Source organism: Barbus barbus (assembly GCF_936440315.1).
Source record: "Barbus barbus genome assembly, chromosome: 32".
Taxonomy (NCBI): domain Eukaryota; kingdom Metazoa; phylum Chordata; class Actinopteri; order Cypriniformes; family Cyprinidae; genus Barbus; species Barbus barbus.
The window spans coordinates 17,696,598-17,721,027 of NC_136760.1; the positions used below are offsets into that span (position 1 = coordinate 17,696,598).

The 24,430-nt window shown below is 38.6% G+C and overlaps 1 protein-coding gene across 3 annotated transcripts in view; it reads right to left on the bottom strand.

Annotated features, from left to right (window-relative positions):
- LOC306852689 (zinc finger E-box-binding homeobox 1-like) overlaps positions 1-19,310 on the bottom strand; it is a 70,900-nt gene extending 51,590 nt beyond the window's left edge. The window contains exons 1-2 of one of the 3 annotated variants that reach the window (XM_079389724.1): positions 18,867-18,960; positions 5,048-5,260 (exon numbers count right to left, since the gene is read on the bottom strand). In XM_079389724.1, the coding sequence (XP_079245850.1) occupies positions 5,048-5,093 (46 nt within the window). In that variant the 5' untranslated portion in view covers positions 5,094-5,260; positions 18,867-18,960. Of the gene's footprint in view, positions 1-5,047; positions 5,261-17,064; positions 17,283-18,866 lie in introns of those variants that run through there. The other 2 variants (XM_079389723.1, XM_079389725.1) reach the window with 2 other exon arrangements.
- Positions 19,311-24,430: the final 5,120 nt, after the last annotated feature.

Sequence of the window (24,430 nt, forward strand, 5' to 3'; positions counted from 1 at the left end):
GATGAAGATTTTAAATTTCTTGAACTCATTAACAACCTAGAATAAATTAATAGAAATTATGGTTTTGTCTCAGCAATGCATTTTAAAACAAACACGCACTAGAGTAAACGTAGCCTAACAGATGTGTAAACTGAAAACTATTTGAACTTTATTAAAATTATTTGCACTGATTTATTGTGTTGGATATATTTTGTTCCTTTGTGCAGTGGCTGAGGAGATGAGGCTTTGAGTCTGTACAAATGTCAACAAAGCTAAAAAAAAAAGTTTTTTGAGATAATGTAATCTTATTAAAACTGATTTCATAAAATTGGTATCGAAAAAAAAGTATCGTTCAGGAACCGGTATCGAACTCAAGGTATTGGTATCGGTATCGATATCGAAAATTTTTGAACGATGCCCAGCCCTACCAGCAAATGCAACCCTCTACAGACACCTTGGCAATTGAATTGCCATTGGCTAGTAATTTTTTTTGTTTACTCGCCAGACTAATAACACTAGGCCTATTATATATATATATATATATACATATATATACATACACACTCACACACACACATATATATATATATATATATATATATATAGCCTACTGTATATGTTTGTAAAATGGTACAGCTTATTAAATATCTGAAAGTACACTCTTAGCATCAGTCAGTCAATCATTATATAATATGTATAATATGACATTATAATAATCAAGTATTATTTAATGATAGAACTTTAGTAATTAGAATTAAAACTTTGTAACCATTTACATTTTAACTGAATTTAGGACTGGTGGTGCTTTTTTGGTCATTCAGTGTTTCTGTTAAAACAAATGGGGGGAAAAACTAACAATAATACTGATAAAACGATAATAATAATACGAATTCTGCTAATAAGAACAGTATAAAACGCACTAAGGATTAACGAGCTGCTGGGTTCATGAATATTAATGCTTTCACTCGAACTGATTCGCTGAAATCAAAAAAGGGACGATAATAGGTGAGCACCAGCCAATGAGATTGCCGTTTGCGCATTAGTTCCGCCCACTACCGGAAAACCCGGCAGCTCTTAAAAACTGAAAAAATCCAAAGGAACTCCGTTATTTTGACACGAAAATACAACAAAGAATATCGTTTACATGTCGCGCGTAAATTCTTCATGTATGTAAGACTCTCTCTTGCTCTCACCAAAGCGACGGCGTGCTTTCTGTACTAAACTAATACTTAGCCTCCAGCTCACACACTGGCGAGTAAAATCTGAGAGTTTATTAGCCATTGGCTAATATTAGACAACATTTAGTCGCCCAGAATGAAGATTAGTCGCATATGCGAGTGATTTACTCGCATTGTTGAGGGTTGAAATGTGATCCTCAGGAGACACGATGCCACAAAAATGACAAGTGTAGGTAAAGAGACGAGTAAATTCTCTTCAGCGTCTGGTCTCAAACCAGCCTGTCCTCCATTGTGCGCTTTTCCTATTGTGCCCGCTGTCCCAGCTGAGCCAGATTTTTGATCTAATCGCCCTTTATCTTATTGCATCTAAGCCAGAAATATGGATAAATGTTAATGCCTATGAAGAAATGTGCATCAGTGGGTTGGGTGTGCAGGGTAAACAAGATTTTTTGATGAGAAAAAATGATGCATGTCCAGTTCAGAGTAAGGTCAGCATTCAGGTGGAGGTTAGGAATGCATGCACAAACCAAATCATCCACCCACACACAGACACACAAACACACACACAGGCCAACCATGTGAGTCTCACACGCTTATCTCATGGGTGCATTCCCATTCTCCACCCTTTCTGTTGCCCTCTTCCTTTCATTCCTCTTTTTCTGGCCTCTTTCTTAAAGTCCTCTGCCTGTCCAACCATTGCTTAATAGTAGTTCTCTCTTCCCCTTTTCAGATAACACACACATTAAACTCTGGAAGACACTGACTTCCTTGTCAAATGGAAGATATACAGTAAACGAGACTTCTAAATCAACAAAACGGCAATCTGCAGTGAGAAAGAGAGCTGAAGTTATTCATTTTCAGTAATTCATCGAACACAAGCAACTATTAGTTATGAAATAAAAGTTGAGCAGAACTCAATTTTATGCAAATAGTGATTCCTAAAGGTATAGTTCACAGAAATTATACAATTCTGTAATTTCCTCACCACAATGTTGTTCCAAATCTGAATTTCTTTGTTCTGTGGAACTCAAAAGAACATTTTTTGGTCCAAGCTATGATAATACTTTTAGTGCACAAAGAAAACAAAAATAAAGACTTCTTCTTTTCTGTCACAAGAGAACCACGATGCATAAAGTCTTTTTTTTCTTTGCACACAAAAAGCATTCTCATAGCTTCATAATATTAAGCTTGAACCACTGATGGACTATTTTAACAATGTCCTTACTACCTTTCTGAGCCTTGAATGTGTCAGTTGTGTTCCTGTCTATGCAGGGACAGAAAGCTCTCAGACTTCATAAAAAATATGTTAATTTGATGAACAAAGATGAATTAGGATCTTACAGGTTGCAACAACATGAGGGTGAGTAATTAATGACAGAATTCTCATTTTTGGGTGAACTATCCCTTTAAGTCTTACCAAAGCTTGATTTCTCATTTACTGATCGTCTTAGCACAATCAGAACAGCAGGACAGTGTGCTGGGCTGGCAGTGCCCACTTAGGCGAGGGGATGCCAGGCAGGAACATGCAGAGGAGCCGTCTGTGCCAGCGAGGGCAGACTCAAGCTTTCAGCGGTCATGAATGAGGCTTATTTATCCCAGCGCGTGAATAAGGCCAGTCAGTGAAAACAGCACAAAAGGAGACAGAGGCTCGTTGGCATGCACACAGTGTTGCCTCAAAATCAGTGTTGCAAGACTTTGGTATAAGTGAGAGGAATTGGATGAAACAGAGATCCAGTGTGTGACAGGAGCATTTCAACACCATGTTTGTGAGAGAGACAGACTGATTAATACTGAAATTATAATTGAATTTATGCAGTGTTAAAAGTCTAAATCCATTGTCACGTCTGCAGCAATCGCACACTTATCCTAAAGTTACATGCACTTCCTTGTTTGCTTTGTGTTGTTTTTTTGTTACTTTGTTTTGCTGTGAGGGGGCAGGACCTTGGGGTTGTGCATCCTGGGTAAGTAATCTGTCTTTGTCTCTTCCTGGTTTTGTTTGCATTGGCCTGGATGGGGGTCACTCAAAGTAGGAACAGACTTGTCACCTAGGGTATGTTTGGGTCCTAGGGCTGGACCATACATTTACAGTATATATAAAACTATTTTAGTCAACAACCTGTGAATTGAGAGTGCTGAAACAATGAGATTTTAATAGTGTCCCAGATTTAAATCTTACTAAAATGGCAAAAAGAGTTGAGTCCATCTGAATCAGTCACTTTGATGATTTGTTTGCATCTTCACTCAGAAACGTCCACACAAATATCATGTGGCATTTTACTTTCTATAAAATAAAATAAAATTGTCAAAAGTGTCAGCAAAGACTTTTGTATTGTTAAAAAAGATCTCTATTTCAAATAAATGCTGTTCGTTTGTTCCATTCACCATCTTGAACACTAAATCCGCATATTAGAATGATTTCTGAAGGATCACGTGATTGGAGTAATGGCTGCTGAAAATTCAGCTTTGCCATGACAAGAATAATTTAGATTTTAAAATATATCTAAATAGAAAACAGTTATTTTAATTGGAATAATATTTCACAAAATGTGCATCGACATGCATGGCTGATTCCTCATTTCTATGAGAAATACAATCACTATCACTAGCTTATGTTCAAACTGAAATTAAGATTCCCAACAGAGTGCGATTCCAGCTGGTACCATCAGCGAAGGATGAGTTTACAGACAGCTTGATGAAATGATTCATTTAGCTGAAAATATGCCACGTCCAAGCATCAGTAACTTCAGCCTTTTGTAAATAACCTCTGAGAAAAGCAAAACAGGGGTAGAGGACCGCAGTAATGATTCAATTAATCACTTTACACATGTCTATTCATGCCCAATCTAACCTGATTAATGTGCACTTCTTAATTATTATCCCGCCACTTTTTGAGACACTCATTCAATGTCATTCCTGACGATGTTAGCAGCTTTTAACAGCGCAATTAACACAGTCGCCCGGTTTTCTTTTATGGAATTATATACTCCTAGAGAAGAGAACAATGCCCTCCCCGCCATTTGATTTGAATTCACAAGCACTCTTTCATGTTCTCGTCTGCATCCATTAACCAAACGCATCCATTTTTCTTTTATTAAAAAAAAAAATCCTTTTTGTGACCTCTATGCTTTCAGTTAATACCAAGCTTAAAAGCTTGATTTAAGGGAGCGAGAAAAAATTGACACATGATGAAATACAAAATTGGCAAATTATGAAAACAATGTTTTTTTTTCAATGGTTGTATGCAGTCTGAAGGTTCATACTGTCTTTCTGTTTCTCACTGAGCTGGTGAGCTCATAAAGGCAACTGATAAATTGAAACTAAGATATTTCTTCCACATATAGGTGAGTTTTGACGTTTCTGCATATGACTGAACACAAGACATCCCCTGAAGGTATACTAGACCACGTGATCCACAGGAAATCTTCAATCTCAGCTTTATTTTTACATTTTTCGTTGCCTCTCTCAGTCTCGAAACCTGAAAAGTACTGTATATGCCTGCCTATGATATCTCACAATCATATGCGAGTGGTTTATCCGTCTTAAAAGATGCAATATAATTCATAAATATACATTTTTGCCAACTTTTGATGTAATTTCTTTGGAGAAATACGTATTTTAATCATTAAATATGTGCTTAGCTATCTTTATAATTTGACATGACACTATGACTTGGAAGCTTTTTTGAAAGCAGTTTCCTTAGGAGGTGCCTTCATACAAAAACTGCTGTTTAGTCATTGGCTAACTGGACAGCAAGACAGCTGCCCATGGTCTTGGCCACAGCCAGTGTCATGCATTATCTTTTTTTCTCTCTCTCTATGCAGACACACCCTCATGCATCCTTCCATTTGCACAGTTATAAGAGTCTCGTTCCTTTCCTCTGCCTCACTGACCTGTTTCTTTTCCCTGTATTTTAAAGCAAAGTAATTCAGAATCCATGTCTGCTGAAGTCTTTCACTCCAAATCATCAAAGGTACCATGTCTCCACCCTCGCTGTGTCTCTCTCTCTTTTGTCAGGTGTTATTTATGAGACGTGTAGCGGAATTCCTGTGAGCCTGCAGCACCTGCTGTAGTTGGACGGGGAGTCGAGCAGCAGCTGCCGTACTCTGTAAGAGCAGGGAAAATGTTGTGAAAGCACTGTGATTATGTTATTTAAGTGTTAAGGGAGGCCGGGAACATTAAAGGACATTGAAAAAGTGTAGTGGATTTGTTCAGGGAAGCTGGGACTTGCAGAAGAACTGTGAAAGCTTTGTGAGAACAAAAAGGTCTAACAACGTTTTCAAACACATTATGAAAGTGTGCTGAAAATGTTAAGTGGACCCAGGGAGTTTTTAAGGATAAAACATGTAGCTGAGCTCAATAATATTGCAAAACAATGAAACTAAGAAACATTTTACAATAAGGTTAAATTTATTACAATTAATTAATGCAAAAGATATCATGAACTAACAATGAATAACATTGTTTACTACTTTTCTTCATCTTTTTTAATCTCTTGTTGATTATTAATTCATAAATCAATCAGTGATGTTAATTTATACAACTAGAAATTAACCAAATGAATAAATGCTGTAAAGATTTTATTCATTAGTTCATGATACCTAATGGATTATCGAATTGAACCATATGTGACCCTAGACCACAAAACCAGTCATAAGGTATATATCATCATTTATATATCAACAGAAATCTGAATACATAAGCTTTCCATTGATTTATGGTTTGTTAGGATAGATAGGACAATATTTGGCTGAGATACAACTATTTGAAAATCTGGAATCTGAGGGTGAAAAAATCAAAATACTGAGAAAATCACCTTTAAAGTTGTCCAAATGAAGTTCTTAGCAATGCATATTACTAATCAAAAAATTAAGTTTTGATGTATTTACGGTAGGAAATTGACAAAATATCTTCATGGAACATGATCTTTACTTAATATTCTAATGATTTTTGGCATTAAAGAAAAATCGATCATTTTGACCCATACAATGTATTGTTGGCTATTGCTACAAATATACCTGTGCTACTTATGACAGGTTTTGTGGTCACATATTGTAAAGTGTTACTGAAACCACTTCTACTAATAATAAATTTAAATCAATGCTAAAATGAAAACAGAGATAAACATGTGCCTCATGTGAAGTGCAAATACAGAAAAAAATACACTGATTGTCATCAACTTTCTTTTTTGTAGCCGATATCTGGACCCAAGTTCAGTCATCACTTCTTGTCAGTGTTGTAACCAGGTAAACACAGCGCACAGGTGAACATGACAAGGTCAGCGTTTGTTTTGACTGCAAACACCTGAATCAGGACAGGTGGACTTTAATCTGCCAGTTTGCACAGAGAGCATCATTGCCAGCACAGCTAACACACACAGTGAACAAAAAAACACATTAGCACCTGAATGCTGTAGCATCTGCTGGATGAATTAAATTCCACTAAAACGGACCAAAAACACATCCTTAAAGTCAACACAAAATCAACCTTATAAATGACCTGAATGCACAATTTAGGTCTGACTACACATGATTGTTATTTTATTCCAAATACAAAATGCTTGTAATCTTCAATCCAAATGCAATAAACTGCTCTGCCTCAATCCAATCAATTCCTGATGGATAAGAAATACATCATATTATAAATGTAAAATAGACTGCAAACATTTCAGTTTAACTTTGTAGAAAGCCAAGAAATGAACCACCAATCAGATCAAGGCACGGAGCAAGATTATTACACAAGTCATTTATTTGCTCTTGATGTCTAACCCCAGTATCAGGTAACTATCAGGTAAACTTGGCAAGGCCAAATACTGTGTACTGCAAATACAGGAGGGATACTACTCCTTGCGCTGTGATTGGCTGTAACATGTAGTGGGAGGCTCTGATACCATCAGGTGCCAGGTGCAGACAGACAGAGAAGGGGTGGGGGAGTCTGACAGCACCAGCAGAGGTGAACGATCACCGCTTTAAAGATGTCCGGATCACGTACAGAGAGAGCGTGGAGCCAAATCTGCTTCACATTAGGCTGGTTTTAAAAGGAAATGTTGCAATGACATCCCCTCACACGGGACCCCAGGATAATTATTACTATAGCAGAGGTGAGAAATTCCCGGATGCCATTTAGCACATGGACAGATGACATCAGAGGAAACCTGTGGGGACCTGAGGCAAACATATGGAGCTAGAGAGCAGAAACAAACAGTTTACTAAACACCGCTTAAACATATTTATCATCACATGACGAGCCTTTCTGGCAACACACACACACACACACACACACACACACAGGCATGTTTAATGCTTGCTAACAGATCGGATAGACCCCCTAAGAAACATTTTAATTGGGGTGACAGCATCTCAAATCTTTATTATCTCTGTAATAAAGTCACATTAATAAAATACAGAACACTTATACATTTCTTTCTGTGTATATATATATATATATATATATATATGGGCCATTCTACAGAATTTGTTCAAAGTCAGAGTTGGAAACGCCTTGAAAAAAATGCCTTTTTCCAAAAAATTTGTATCTATGCAAATAGTGTAATATCCAAGGTACACGCTTCCTGTGCAGTCAATTCTCATATTGTATCTTCAGAAGGATTTGGAATATTTGTCCTCTCCCCAAATTTGTCACTACCAAAACAGTAATAATAATTTAATTACAATGGTTATATTGGCCTATTAAAATTTAGCTTACATCTAGATTGTAATTTTTTTTTTTTGCTATTTTACTAAAAAAAATTCAGAGGTAAATCCATAACAATTACCTTTTAACAATATTTGAAGTGTAATTTATGAGATTTGTATTTTTAATTTTTAATAAATTTTTGTTTGTGAAAAGCAAAGTTGATTATACTGATTTCAAAATGAAGGATTCATTAGTTTGAATATACATTGAACCAAAAACTATCATAACATCTTAATTCACTTTAAGTTTCATAATTATACTTTTAAAAACAACAATGGAATTTTTTTTTATAATTTTAAAATTTAATAATAATAATTTTCATGAGTTGAAATTTAGGGGTTAGGTTTAGGATTCGGACAGTTGCCTCCCAATTGAAAGTACCCACTAAATGATGATCATATATATATATATATATTAATCTGACTAAAATTTTATATATTATTGCGGGTTTCAATAGATAATAAAAGGACAGTAATAAACATCTAAGAAATTAGTTTTTTGATTGTGGGACAGCAATTTGCACCATCTGTAGAATGGCCCATATATATTCAATTCAGCATTTTTTAGCTATTTTTTGCAAAGGCTACACTTTTTCCCCATCGCATCTTTCTAGATGTTTACCAGTCTTGCTCTGGCAGAAAGCCTTTCATAACGTGACTAATACACACACTCATAGTATGACCTAACATCCTACTTATACAATCACTTCTCTAGGGAGTTCAGATGGACAAGGACACACACACACACACACACATCTCCAGGGGGCCGTGGATAGAGACGCATTACGAGTACCCCCTCAAATCATAACGCATCAAACCCTTGCAGAGCTCCTCAGAACCTCAGAGAACAGAGATCTCACGCTGCCTCCCAGCATCCCTGACATTTCATACATCACTTTGATAGATCACCTTATCAGTGCAGCCGCTCGCCGGCATAAGAGCCGTATTCATAAGGCCACGCAAGCCTACGAGCTGATAAAAGTATACGGCATATTCATCATTATCTTCTTAGTATTGTTTTGATGCGATAAGGGCTGAAAGCATTAAATGAGGATGCATTACTTCTAGCTGTAATTTCGCTTTCTGATGCAACAGGGCTGCAAATGTTGAAAAAGGAATGGTGACGGCTGAAGGTGTGTTGATGCTCTTTAGGAGCTGTTTCTGTGCCGAAGAGACTGCCGTGCCTCATGGATCAATCAGGAGAGATTGCAGGTTGTTTCCTATTATGGATGCAATATGGGGATGATGGGATTGGATGTGAGCGTGAAGCTGGTAAGATTAAAGAAATGAAAAATACAGCTTTTCGTTTTTAGCAGAGATTCTATATACACAGGGGGTGTATAAAGAAAAAACACTCTGGGCGGTGATAAGACTTCCATTGCTCATCCTTTGCTATGTCCATATTATGCTCTGAACAGAACAAAATAGAATTACACCATGTTAAAGCTTGTTTTTTTATTTATTCCTATAACCTGACAGATATCATACCCGTCTCTGTGACAGTCTGTAAACTATTTTTAACAATTTGCTTTAGTACAGTATACAATGTTAATTTTGGAAACAATTCTTTAATTTTGTTGTCTTATAAGATGTTTTTTTTTTTTTTGGTTATACTTTATTTTACGGTGTCCTTGTTACAGCGTAATTATACATTTAAGTACTGAGTAATATCAGTTAACTACATGTACTTATATGGTTAGGGTTAGGATGAGGATTTGCTATAGGGTTAGTTGCATGTTATTATGCATAATTTATTGCAATTACTATAGTAAGCACATGTAACACATGTATAAAAAAGTAAGTGGGTCTTTATGGACCCTTTTCATATGATGACGTGTTCAATTAAACATGATTAAATATTAAATCTAGTAACGATTTTAATATTTTAAAAATGTAATGTACATTTAACACTAGGCCTATACTTTGTGTTTTCTTTGGCATTTTTACACAGAACTGATTGTATGAGTGTTTCTAATACAACGGCAGAGGGAGTGACAACAAATTTTACATCTTACTGCAATCAATCGTTCTTTTTTCTTTTGCAATTGCAAAATTATATTTGTTGTAGAAGTTTTCGTAAGTATGACAACTTCTGCTTCTAAGAACCTCAGAAATGTGAAAAGAGCCTATTCGTGGAAATATATAGTTGCATTTATGATTTAGTGAGGTGATCCCTCACAAGGAGATCATCATATTTAGGGCTCCTCCTTGGCATCACAAACTTAGAAAACCACTGTAATTGCACCTTCAGTCACAGGAAAAATCCTCCTGGAGAAACCTAAGGTTAAGTGGCTCGCTCCAGAGCACAATAGTGTTCGCTCATGGATCGTTCCTTAGGGATTTAAGCTTGCAACCTTTTGGTTACCGGCCAAGATCTTTAACTACTAGATTACACCACAATCTACTGAAAACAGAGTCCAGGAAAAGACCAGCAGGCCTATATTATGTAAACAGTTAAACACAAACTTTAGGAGTAAGGCCAGCAGATGCATGAAAGAGAGCGAGATGGAGAGATGGTGAGAGATGCCAATGACTATCCTAGCCCTTAAGAGATGTCCCAAGTCATATTATTAAAAACAATAAATGTATCAGCACAACAGACACACAAAATTACCCCCCACACAAGCCAATTACGAGCACTCATATTCTCAGGTGCACTGAATAAACCCTAACAGGTGCACATGCTCATGACACAAACTCGTAGACTTATCCCTGAAGAGCAAGCTACTTAAGTTGTCAGGCTCCGATCGGAGTCTATTGGACAGGTGTACACACAAACATAATATCCCCAAAGAGTAAAGAACTGGAGAAGGAGGGGGTGAAATCTTAATTTCCTGTGTGATGTGGCAGCGACCTTCCCACCATGCCTGCACACACACACACGATGGGATAGATGATTGTATTAGATGAGGTCATACACCTCACACACCTGTTCATATGACTCACGCTGACAAGAGATCTGTGGAGAAGTGTTTATCTCCAAGGAATCTATTTTATACACACTCTATTAGATGAGATCAACACAACACAGTGACATACAACAGAAAAATAAGACTGATAAGAATCATTCGCACACACACACACACACACACACATTGTGGAATGTGCGCTGCTGTGTCCAGACAGCACAATGCTTGTGAATGATCCTAACTGGCTGTTGCTATTCCAGGGCTGAGCTGTAAGTGTGCTAGTGTGTGGGTTTACTTTACTTTACTCTACTGTGAAGACAAAATTGTCTGCAGAATGGTCTGATGAACAAAATTTCCCTTTGAGAAAATCCTGTTTGATTATGTAAATAAATATGTGGCTTGTTTCAAGAATGCACAGATTTTAAAATTATGTCTGATACTGATATTACATTCATGTTACGGCAGATAAATGACAAATGAAAAGCGAATTACATGTTTATTAAATTAAAATTAATATATAAAAATAAAGAAAATAAAACGTACAAATGGTCTAAATATGTTATTCAATTAAATCAATTAAATCAAAATAAAAAACTTAAATCAGTCATTTTAAATGCTACACATGAACAACAGCATCAAAACATCATAATTTCCATAATGAAAAATATATTTATATTTGCTTAAGTTTACATTCAACAGTGTTATTAAATTATTAGTGTACTTTAAGTTCATGTTAAATAACTAAATGTAAAACAGAGTAAATGATCATGCACAATTAAATATCCTATGTCATACGATATTTAAATAAAAACAGCGTAGTTCATATTGTGTATTCCTCAATTTTTCATATTCTACAAAAAGCTTCCTTTTAGGTGGAGGGTGAGGGAGGGGCATATATAAAGTGTTATATGATATAAACTTATCATATGGTATTTGGATATCAAAGCGGAACTCAGTCTTTAAATGTTACTGAGATGTGTTTTTGACTAGTGTGTACGTGTCTCTCCTCACCATCTAGACACCTTTAGGATATTTTAGTCCACGGACCAGCGCTGTTGACACCCACTGGCACTAACACTTGTTCCTCCATCACAAGCGACAAACGCTCCACCTACACACTGACACGCAGAGACAAGGATTCCTCCACATCTCATCTTCCTCTCGGAGGAGAATGTATCATATGTAAATGAGTGTCTCCGCATGGGCAGTAGTTTCCCACAGGCAGCGGGAGAAAGAGTGTTCCCTCCCTCTCTGCACTCTTTCAATAGTCCTTTTCTTCTGCCGCTAAGCCCCTCTATGCCCGATAGTGGCCTGCTGCATAGGTAGCAAAAGCCCTTTTCTCCCCCTCGCTGAAGCTTTAAAACACAATAGCTCACTTAAGCATGCACACACACATACACACACACACACACAAATACACACACAAACCAACCAATAAAGTACAACTGTGCACGGCTAAAAAGGGGGTTCATGAAACCTGGACTCTTCTGAGGAGAATGAAAACCAGGGAGAGATGAAGGAGACAGAAATAAAGAGAAGGTTTTTCTTTAGGAGTAATGCTTCCTCTCCTTCCGTGGGACCAGTGACCGGCCTGATCATTAATCCCCATTTGTAAAAGCAAAGAGATGTTTGGAGGGCTGTTTGCTGAGAGCCAAATTTGGACAGGGCCCGCAGGAATTAAGCAGCACCTGAAATGAACCGTGTACGGATTTCAGTTCTTTACGGAATGGAGGATGATTCCATTAAGAATCCTTCTTAAAGACTAAATTAAACTAAAATTGACACTATTTACTATAAATATCCCAAAATATTAGTGATTAAATATTTTAGATATTAGATATTAAATATTCCAAATATAGTGATTTGGAAAATAATTCAACAGTGCAAGTTATAGTAAAAAAAAAACATTTTTGTTATTTTGCAAAAGCCTTCTCAACCTCTGAAACAAAATGTTTGCTTGCGTAAGCAAGGCTGTATGGGCAGGGGAAAAATATTATTCAACAATGTCAATCCAATTAACCACACAGTCTAACCAAATCTTGATTTATACATTTAAAAAGTCCCACCCCGCATTATTTCCTATTGAAAATTCTGTTTTACTCAGGAATACAGCACTGTTCACTTTTATTTATTTATTTTTTGTTATTTAAATAAATAGTTTTATTCAGTAAGGATAATAAAAAAAGACAGTGAAGTTTGAATGATTTCTGAAGTATCATCTGACACTGAATACTGGCGTAATGGCTGCGGAAAATTCAGCTTTGCCATCACAGGAATAAATTGTACTTTGAAATATATTAAAATAGGAACGGTTATTTTTAATTTTATAATAATACTTTACAATATTACTGTGTTTTTGTTGAAATTAATGCAGCGTTGGAGAGCATTTCTTTCTAAAAAATCTCACTGATGCCAAACTTTTGAAGGGCAGTGCAAGTCACATTACGTGTGAAGTTGTACATGCTGTCTTCTGTTGTGTGTATTGTCATGAGTGGCCTGAGTGGATATCACTATTGCCTATAATTGAGTCCCATTTCCCTTTCTTTCATTTTCATTCACCTAATCAGCAAAACAAAAAGGGCCAATTTCCTTCTCTGACCCTTCTAAAGAGAAGCGAACAAATGTGTTCAATGAAAGAGAAAACACAAACTGGACCTCAACCAAATAGAAATGCTCCACCACGCACTGTCTACAAGTTCTCAGTCACATACAGTGTTCTTCACGTGCTTAAACACATTCACACACCGGCCCTTGAGAAGAAGGAAGCCATGTTTGTTATGCAAAGCACAGGAAGGGAGAGAAGAGGAGCTATCTTGCCAGTTTACAACAGTCCTTCACTGTCACCTCAGCAGGCCTCCAAAACACTGACCCCCATCTTCAACAAATCCCTCCCCCATGTGACCTCCAAACTGAAAGGGAATGGGGGTAAGACAAAAAAACAAGGGCTGCTTCTGAGCTTTGTTACCAAGAGATCTATTCACAGTGTGTATTTGTGTATGTGTGTTGGGGGCTTTAACACACAGCCAATTTGTTACGCTGGACGCCTCACAATGGCACGGGGGGGGAAAGTGAAGTCATACTTGAGGCAATGCATGGGCGCCCATGGCAGAGGTCACTAAACATCACCCTGCTACTGTGACTTAGAGAAAGGGTCAAAAGAGGAGAGGAGAGGGACGGAGAAGAGAGGAGAGAGCATTTCAGATGGACTTTTGGAGGAAGTCAACAAAAGCATGATGGATAAATGAAAATTTCCTCCTCGGCTGAACCTCACGCACCAGGGAGAGACCCTAAATGTTAGCAGATGGCTTTTAAAATGCCCTAGCAGCACGTCCCGCAGAAAAGCAGTCCTCTTAACTCACATATACCTACAGAAAAACAAACACATTCAAAAAATAATGCACAATTTCCTAACTATAAAGTGTCGACTTAATATGCATGAGTAAGAGAAAAACAAGCATGTGTGTTTATTACTTTAAACCCCTAGAAAGTCTGGTGCAGGGTGTGGAAATAGCCCAGCGCAGTAATTAAAGTTTTATCAGCCAAATAAATTCCGCTACACCCATTTTATCACAGAGCTGGCAGTAGCCTGACGTTGGCCATAGCTCTCCAAAGGTAATGACAGTAAACAAGCTAAATATTTATCATCATTCATTGGGTGTATTTGTATAAACGCAGTTGGGTAAAACTTTGTGGGTACTGCTCATTTCAGAGGTGTAAATACTTCCCCTAAAACATCTCGAAATAAAAATACAGTCTTGCTAAGGTTCTTTTGAAACGTAACCTCCATTTTAGAAAGCCACTACAAAGCACAGCACGCCTAACAGCCGCTGCCATGTTTATTTTCTTAGCCATGCTAATACCAGTCAGCCACATTCCTCTATTCCCAAACTGGGAGGTTTCAAATTGCCCTCCAGTACTCTCGGAGAGAGCCAAAGGAGGAAGGGACAGAAGGAGAGCTGCCCTGTGAACAACACCTGTCGTCTTGCGGACTATTAGCACCTTCACGTTTACAGCTCAAGCCCCTGATCGCCTTCATGTTACGTGCCACGAGAAGCCCAAGTGGCTGGGAACATCGTTAGAACCAGTCCCATGCGAAAAGGTGAAAAAAGACACACTAGCACACAGTTAAAGCATCTTCTTAGCTCTATCAATAGAAGTATTTGGGGAATATGTTCAGAAGTGATATACTCGAGATGCTCTCTGTTGGACTTTGGAGCTGTTGGTGATATAAGCAAGGTGTGTTTTAAATAAGATTGATTAAGGCTTTACTGCACAGCAACAAAGTTTTCAAGATGTTTAGACACAGTTCACCTTCCTCGCATTCTGCAGATAACTTCACCTGAGACAGCTTTAAATACTCTGAAAAACTGTTGACTATTTAGCATTCCAATCCAAGATGGAGAGTCCAAATCTGTGGGCTGTTTCCTGGGCCTCAAGTTTACTCAGTTTACCTAACTACAGGCTTGATGAAAAATTTATATTTTTCTGTATCTCTATAGAATATTTTGTTTTCAAGGTAGGCCATTCAGTCAGGTCTACAGGGTAGAAAGTCAGAGAGGACTAATGAATTCTCTAGCTTGTAAAATATTCTTCACCTGCCCAACAGCTCATCTCGAGGTTAACACCCTGCTTTTAGTCAAAGCAACAGGCAAGTCACAGATTTTTCACCTAATGGTGAAGTGCTGCTGTCACATGCTCAAAGTGTCTGGTAAAAGCTTCAGCACCAGGAAAACAAAAAAGTTACCTTCCCCCTCAGCCCCAGTGTAGAAACCACTGTAACCTTTAGAAATGCTCCCAGTGAAGGTAGGCTCTATCATTGCAATATGACTCATAAGTGAGAGTGAAAAAAGAAAGATTGGTAGAATGGTATAGGTATTGCCATATTTACTGCTTCAGCTCACACTAATGCAAGTCATGTGACCAATTAAGAGCATCATAAAAAAATAAAAAATACAATTCTCAAGCAAATAATGTTGCCTTAATGAGCTATGATAATCTTTCAAAAACATTTGACACATGAGTTACTATGTTGGGATGACCTTCCAACATGACAGAGAAAAATAAAAGTATTTGGTAATTATTAATGTTTCTAAACAGCTACTTTTGTTTGCTTTTGCATTTTAAAGTGTATATTTATGTGCAACTGTCTCATTGCTGCAAACTGTCTCCATGTGTGTTTTATCAGGACAGCAATGTTGCCAACAATTAGGCCTTCTGATAAGAGCCACAATCATAGAAGACCTAAGGGGGAGATTTTAATTAGGTGTGATTGTTAAGTCGGTGAAGGTTGTGTGAATTATAATTAGAGCTGAAGATGTTATGAACAAACAGTTTAGTACCGTTCATATCACATAACTTTACAAGATAGACTACTTTATAGTGTTTAAGCCTTCTGTGGCTGATTCAAAATAGTTCTAAAGTAAGTGAGTTGAAATGAAAAACATTCCATTCATCTTGATTATGGGAATTAAAGTGAAGGTACGTCTGGTAAACACAAGGTGAATCCATCTAGAAGACAGTTTGCCTCCAGTGAACATTTACTGTTGGCCTTTACACCAAACGGTGAAGCACTCAGGCGGCCACATTCCAATTATACACGGTCTGATCAACACTCCTCACGGCTGCGCGGAGGGGGAGGGGCGTATGTTAATGACGCAGGGAGCGTTCATCACGCACCGGGAGCGCTCCGAGGTCAGTCCGTGACTTCAAATAATGAACGGTCAGGACGCATAAAGCGCCTGCGAGCGTTCATAGAGGAAACACTTAAATTAATGTGGGTTTATATGATTAAGATGATTAAAATGATAAAACAAGCACAGAAGGGCAGAGTTTTAAATTAAATGATGATGACATGCAATCAAAAGCTATATCTGGAGGTGTTCATATGATAAAATAAGCACAAGCAGGTGCTGTTGCACGGCTCAGGTGCGTCTCCGTGTTCGGATACCTGCAGTGCGGTGAGCAGTGCCAAACGCCCTATGACAAAGCACTTATATCAACCCAACACCGAAAAGCGCTGCAAAACGACCCTCAAGCCTCACGGTGTAAAATCATTGTAGGTTTCGAAACAATTTCAGAACACGCCTATGCTTTTACCGCTTGGAAAAAAAAATATCATGAGCGATGCTCCAGCACCTTTAAGTACCGAGGATGCTCTTTGCACTATAGCGACGCTTTTAAGAGTAAGCGCTATAGAAAGCCGAATGATAACAGGCACCCATCCCTTCTGCAGTTAAAAACAAACGACAACAGCAGCTGAGAGTGAGAAGGCATGCGAAAAACACTACACATACATCTTTTTTATACCTGCACAAGTTGACATTTGCTGCAACGCACGAGAAACGCCTCCCGTCTGCTTTCAAAATGAGACAATATATCTCAGAGAGAGAAAAAGCAAGATTCCTTCCTTGTCAGCAAGTTCAGGTAGCAAAAAACAATAGCGAGATGGTCAAATGGCATTAACGAAAAACCTAAGTGACATTTGTATCCTCCCCTCCGATCAGGTAAGCACATATTTACAGGTCGCTCACACACGCGCGCGCTGAGAGATCCGCTACATGGCGCGCGCATGGCGTCAGCCTGAGGAAAAGTGTCTTTCTTCACAAAAAAAGACACTTAATACAACAGATGAGCCGACGAAATTAAAAACGGTGGACTTTTGATCTAAAAAACCGAGTTTGGACGAATAAAAATGTTTTAAAAGTGTTTTCAAGTTTATATTCTCACGCGCGCAAGCGAGAAGTAAAGCACGCCTCGCGTTTCTCGCTATCGATTTCCTTCGTAAAATTACTCAGGCTCACATCTATACCTCTGGACACGGCTTGCCGGATAAATCGTTATAATTCAAAAGAACAAATCGCAAGTACGATTTACCACACATAAACCCGAAACCTACACAGTTACGGACGTGCATTACAAAGCGGATGCATAAAGTCCCCAAAACAAATAAACTGTCAGTGCAGTAAGTCCAGCTGCAGCAGCGCGATTTATCAGCTCGGGATGTATACGCATTCCTTATATAGGCTGCAGCAGTTGTTCTAGCAGCAGACAGCCCTTCAGATTCCTTTCCTTTTCTCCTCAGCGTTACCACCCAACTGGAAATGTGGCAGGCTGGCTGCACAAACAGGTTGCTTTAACTGGCATCGTGCTCCAGAGCTCTCTGAGCCCCGATCCCGCAGGGACGCCTAGACTGGCAGGACTGTTACATAAACACACCCTTATTTTTGGCTTTGTAAACTTCAATCGGAGTTCAAGAAAAAACTTTCCTGTCAAACATCACCGCGAACTGCATGCATGCCCCTGTTTTCCAATCCAGTAGCAACCCAGAGAGAGCAACGTGCTGCTGTTATCAGGCAGTTTCTTATGAGCTATATGACAAAAGTGCGACTTGTAGATAGTAAAACAAGCCAAACTGTCACATCGGCTTTTTAAAGCCACGTATTCATAAATATTACTCTAAAATGTTAACACACATACTACTATTAGAGGTTATTCTTAGGATTCTGCTAGCTCGCTAGCTACCTGCTACCACGCAGACAGCGGAACAGCCCACTGCAGATTTATCAAAGTTTGTTGTTAACAAAAATAAAACAAAATCCTCTCAAGCCACCGCTCTATTCCCAAACACGTATTTATGAAAGCATTTCCACCACTTCAATCGCTCAAACTGATTCATGTGAAACCAAATCACCCGCATCGGACCAAACAGGTACATTTAGAGCGAGAAAAGAAGTTTCAATTCGTTCGAATCTAAAAAGGAAATTCTAAAAATGACGACCAGCAGGAGTAACAGATTCAAATAGAATGGATTTTTCCAAACCCAAAAGCTTTATAAAGTGAACTCAGGGCGAAGGGGAATAAAAGGGGAAACAAAAGCGAGGGTCACTTGAATGGGACTGGCTGCGTATAACGGTCCGTGCTCGCGCTGTGCACCGCTAGGCGGTGAGAGAGTCGCGAGCGCGGCAGGTATAACGGTACACTAGATAGGGGCTATAACACGGCGCTACTTTCCAGCACTTTGTGGGGCTCGAGAAGTTCTGTCAGCGGCCCGGAGTCCAGAGTTGAATGAAAACAGCAGTCGCCAAGCAAAGCGAAGGGTTTTTACTCACCGTTTGTCCTCCTCGGGTTCGCCTGCTTTCTGCGCTTACACCTGGGGCCATCCGCCATGATCCTTTCGCTGTGTCTAAATGCTGCTGGAGAGTCACCTCCTCTCGCCCCCACACCTCCCCTCCCTCCCTTCTACTCCACCTCCCCTCCCTGCACCTGGTTTACGACACTCGGCTTTACGACATTACCTTCTGGCTCCTATACCTCTCTCTCTGGCGCTCAGACCCCCGTCTCTGGCCAACTCCCGCCCCTCGCACCACGCGCTCCAAAACGCTCGCTGATCAACCTGTCCATGTACAGGGAGAGGAAAAGCTATTTTGATTTACAGTTCCAAAGAAGCACGAGTGTCTGGACAAAACAAACATTTCCAAGCCCATCACACTGAAAAGCGCTTCGGTAAACATTAAACCTGAATCGAGCGTGATGTGTTTTTTTACAGTTAGGATGGGGGCGGGGAAAGTTTGACGCGTGCACCTGTTTATGGCGCACACACACGCACAAGCATGCATGATCACACAATCTTTGCTGCAACTTTTTCTCATTCGTGACGAGGCAGAAATCTGCTTGTCAAAACTAGTCGCAGCAAGATGTAGCTAGTAACTTTTTATAGAAGGGGCACTGGCTAGTTGTCACCTTAATGAACATTTATATGGGGTAGTTGTATTAAAATAAACAAATAAATATAGGGCTATAACCTGAGAGGTACTCTCATCTAAAATAATCAAATAAATAAATACTATTTAAGGCAACACTTTATTTTAAGGTGTCCTTGTTACACAAGTTACATGTAGCCTGCTTACTATTAATAATAATTTATGGATAATTACATACATGCAAGTAACCCTAAACCAAAACCTTATCCTAACCCTATCCATATAGTACATGAAGTTAATTAATATTACTCAGTACTTAAATGTATAATTACACTGTAACAAGGAAACCATAGCCATAGGAAATAAATAATCTTATTTAATTACTTAATAATAAATAAATATAATTGGGTGTTTTAATCATAAAAGTGTTTAACATTACCATTGTTTTCCCATTTTGTGACAATATGTAGCAGAACTGGGTAGCCTATAAGGGGTAAGATGTCACATTTGAAACCTGCCGTTAAAGAGCCTCAACCATGACATATAAGTCGAAAAAAAAACATTGTCTTTCATACTAACCATAAATACTTTATTATATAACCTTACTTTATTGTAATTCCGTGTTTTACTAAGAGCTTTTGCAAAAATATGTTGATTTTGGAATATTAGTTTCAGGAGATAAAATGAAATATTAAGTTGATATAACTGGGTTCTGGTGATTCAGAACTTCAGTACTGATTTACAGTCCTTGAGACTATTTTCCTGTTCCCCAATCTCTTATTTGTTATAGGCTATACAGATAAAATTTCCAAAAAAAAATTCCAAAAGGGCTGTATCTAACAAGATCATTTAAATCTTTTATATGGAAGTCAGTTTTCCCCATAAGTTTTGAATTATATATAACTGTTTTTATTTAGTCCATACTGAATTCAAAGGAACATGTTTGGAACTTCAAAGCAGTGCCATTCAATTTTTAATTATTAATCATCATGTCACATGACTGATGTTATCAGTGGCTGATGTAGCTGAGTTTTTATTTGAAAATAAAATTGTCTATCACTAAAGAGTGCACATCTAATGGTAACGGAATAAACACTTTAGTGAACTAAGCATATCTAATGCACTTCACAGTTCTTCAGGTTGGTAAAAGATTTGTCAGTTTACTAAATAACTGTGACATTAGGTATAATGCTATTTGCCTAATGTTTACTGGCTCAAATGTATCTAGATATGTGTTGTAGTAGGAGGGTCTGTATATTCATATTAATTTAAAGTATGAAGGAAATATGTGTTCGAGTGTGCGTGTGTGCGACTGAGTAGGAAGGAGGAATGCAGAGTGTGTCCCAAGGCACAGGGAGGATCATGGGACCCTCACTACAATGATTCAGTCCTCCACCCAAAGAAAGAGCTCGCTGTTCCCCAGGGATGTTTACTCCTCTGACTCTGACTGGGAGAGAATGCGTGTGAGGCAGAGAGAAAGACAGAGAGAGAGTCCGACTGACATCAACTAAAAAGGAATTGAAGGCCAGAGAAAAGTTAGATGTAGAGAAATTTTTAAGATAATGAGTTTAGTCAGGCCTAATTGCATCCCAAAGATTTTCAGGTGTTTTATCCATTACACCCAATGAAAAAAAATTATCTGGTCAAGTGCATATATGAATGCAGCAGCCAAAACACAAGCTAGCGCATTTATATAACTTTGAACACAAGGACACATTGGGCTGAAGCACCAACATGGTACATCTGAAGGTCTGCTGTTCTCTGTTACAGGTCACAAAAGCGAGTGCTGCAGCAGTGGAGGGTAGCGCTATTCTTGTACCTGATGACTATCAGGTTTCTGTCAGATCTCAGCTGGGTGTGGTGTACTTAGCATGGGTCTGCAGTGTACAGTCCGCACTGATTGAGTGAAAACACTATATAATCTCACAACGATATGTTGCAAATCAAAGCATGTAGCACAAGTCTATATGTAAGAACAATATTCAAAATAATCACTGTAAAATTAAACAATATTTCCTCCCTCCATTGCTTTTTAAGTACTACCTGAAAATGAAAATTATGTAATTTACTCACCTTCATGTCATTCCAAACCCATATCTCTTACTTTCTTCCTCAAAATGGATTCAAATGAACCATAGAAGTATCATAAAAGTAGTCTAAAATAGCTTTCTGATATTCTCTGATAATCTTAATCTCCTGCAAGTGTTTAATTTGGAAATCACTATGACCAGAACATCAAGTGAGTGAGTTGAACAGATCAGTCTGAATCATTCAGAACATATTTGATACAATGAATCAGATCAGTTGATTAATTTATGATTCAATGGGGGCTGCTCAAACGGAGGAATGCAGTGAAGATGTGTCCTTCCTAGACCAGTCCCTCTGAGGCGTTAAGGCTAGAGTCCTTCTCAGAATTAAATGCTATAAATGAGACTGTCTAGTAAGTGTTCACGGCAACGTCATAAATGTTTCCACCCTACAGCCAGGGCACAAAAATACTATTAAAATGATAATTTAAAGAATACTTTATATTTTAAAAATGTTATATTAAATGATGTGATTCATTTACAACAAAACACCTTAATTAAAAAAAAAAACGTATGTTGAATAACATAATAAAACTGAACAAGCTCAGTGTTGATTCATTCTCAGTTCATTCATTTTTAGTGAACTGGAATCTGTGTAAAGGATTGTGGGTGATTGAAGGACATGAATGCATCCTTCAAAAAAGGCCAAAAGAAGGGCACAAGACTGCCTACTAAGGATCTTTCAAACTGTGACGTCCTTCCACGGCGCTTAATGCAGCCTAGATATGCATCCTTAGAATGCGTCTTTCCGTTAGAGAAACACCCAGTAAATCATATTAGTCGATTCGTTTGTGATCAGATCAGCTGATTAATTTTGATTTAATTAATCAGATCAGAAAATAATAATTTTAAGTACATGAATAATTAGTAAATTATTTCAATATCAGATCAGCAGTCGTGGCCTAATGAATAGAGAGTTGGACTTGTAACCCAAAAAGGTCGCAGTTCGAGTCTCAGGTCCGGCAGGGATTGTAGGTGGGGGGATATACCATAACTGAGGTGAGACCCTTGAGCAAGGCACTGAACCCCCAACTGCTCCAGTTAATCAGATTAATAAATTGACTCAAATACACAATTTATTCACCAATTCACTATTTTCTCATGAACTCTTAACTTTTTGTGTTCCTCAGTAGAAATAAAGTCCAACAGGTTTGAAACAATATGAGGAATTGTCATTTTTGAGACTCATCCTTTTAACATCCTGTGTGTTCTCATCTTGCATTTCAACTGCAGTATGAAAACTGTTTCCATAAAACGAACCCAGATAATGAGGTCTGAAAAGAACTATGACCTTCTTAAACATTCCAAAGCCGTCTATGTTTAATCAAATCTGCAAACGCTCTACAGGTGAGCTATGGTCATGAGAACAGGAACTGGAAAGGGAAATGAAACAATGGTAAGGAGACAAATGACAGGGCAATTTCATTTTGAATGTTTAGAGAGAAGACAAGCTCTGTGTTGAAAGCAATATCCTCTAAGTACATAGCGGAATCTTTGCAGAGAAAAACCCAACATTAGTTTAGAAATGCCCCTGGTAGTAGCCTCAAATACCCTCCCTGTCATCTGTCTAACCCTCTCCAACCCATGGCCTCTTTCACTTCATCAAACAGACAACAGACAGAGCTGAGTAAGGTGCCTGTCCCTTCATCATTAAGCCAGTTCGCTCTGCCTATGGCTGCTGACAGTGAATTATTCAACAGGACAAAGTGCTCTGTGGCTGTGCAGAGGCTTTACAGAGTAACAGATAATAATAGCATTAATGTCCATAGAATCTCGTTAAGAGAGTTAGCATTCGGCTCTCTGCCTTCCTATATATACAGTGGGTACGGAAAGTATTCAGACCCCCTTCAATTTTTCACTCTTTGTTATATTGCAGCCATTTGCTAAAATCATTTAAAGTTCATTTTTTTCCTCATTAATGTACACACAGCACCCCATATTGACAGAAAAACACAGAATTGTTGACATTTTTGCAGATTTATTAAAAAAGAAAAACTGAAATATCACATGGTCCTAAGTATTCAGACCCTTTGCTCAGTATTTAGTAGACGCACCCTTTTGATCTAATACAGCCATGAGTCTTTGGGAAAGATGCAACAAGTTTTTCACACCTGGATTTGGGGATCCTCTGCCATTTCTCCTTGCAGATCCTCTCCAGTTCTGTCAGGTTGGATGGCAAACATTGGTGGACAGACATTTTTAGGTCTCTCCGGAGATGCTCAATTGGATTTAAGTCAGGGCTCTGGCTGGGCCATTCAAGAACAGTCACGGAGTTGTGAAGCCACTCCTTCGTTATTTTAGCTGTGTGCTTAGGGTCATTGTTTTGTTGGAAGGTAAACCTTCGGCCCAGTCTGAGGTCCTGAGCACTCTGGAGAAGGTTTTCGTCCAGGATATCCCTGTACTTGGCCGCATTCATCTTTCCTTCGATTGCAACCAGTCGTCCTGTCCCTGCAGCTGAAAAACACCCCCACAGCATGATGCTGCCACCACCATGCTTCACTGTTGGGACTGTATTGGACAGGTGTTGAGCAGTCCCTGGTTTTCTCCACACATACCGCTTAGAATTAAGGCCAAAAAGTTCTATCTTGGTCTCATCAGACCAGAGAATCTTATTTCTCACCATCTTGGAGTCCTTCAGGTGTTTTTTTGTGTCTTGCACTGAGGAGAGGCTTCCGTCGGGCCACTCTGCCATAAAGCCCCAACTGGTGGAGGGCTGCAGTGATGGTTGACTTTCTACAACTTTCTCCCATCTCCCGACTGCATCTCTGGAGCTCAGCCACAGTGATCTTTGGGTTCTTCTTTACCTCTCTCACCAAGGCTCTTCTCCCCCGATAGCTCAGTTTGGCCGGACGGCCAGCTTTAAGAAGGGTTCTGGTCATCCCAAAC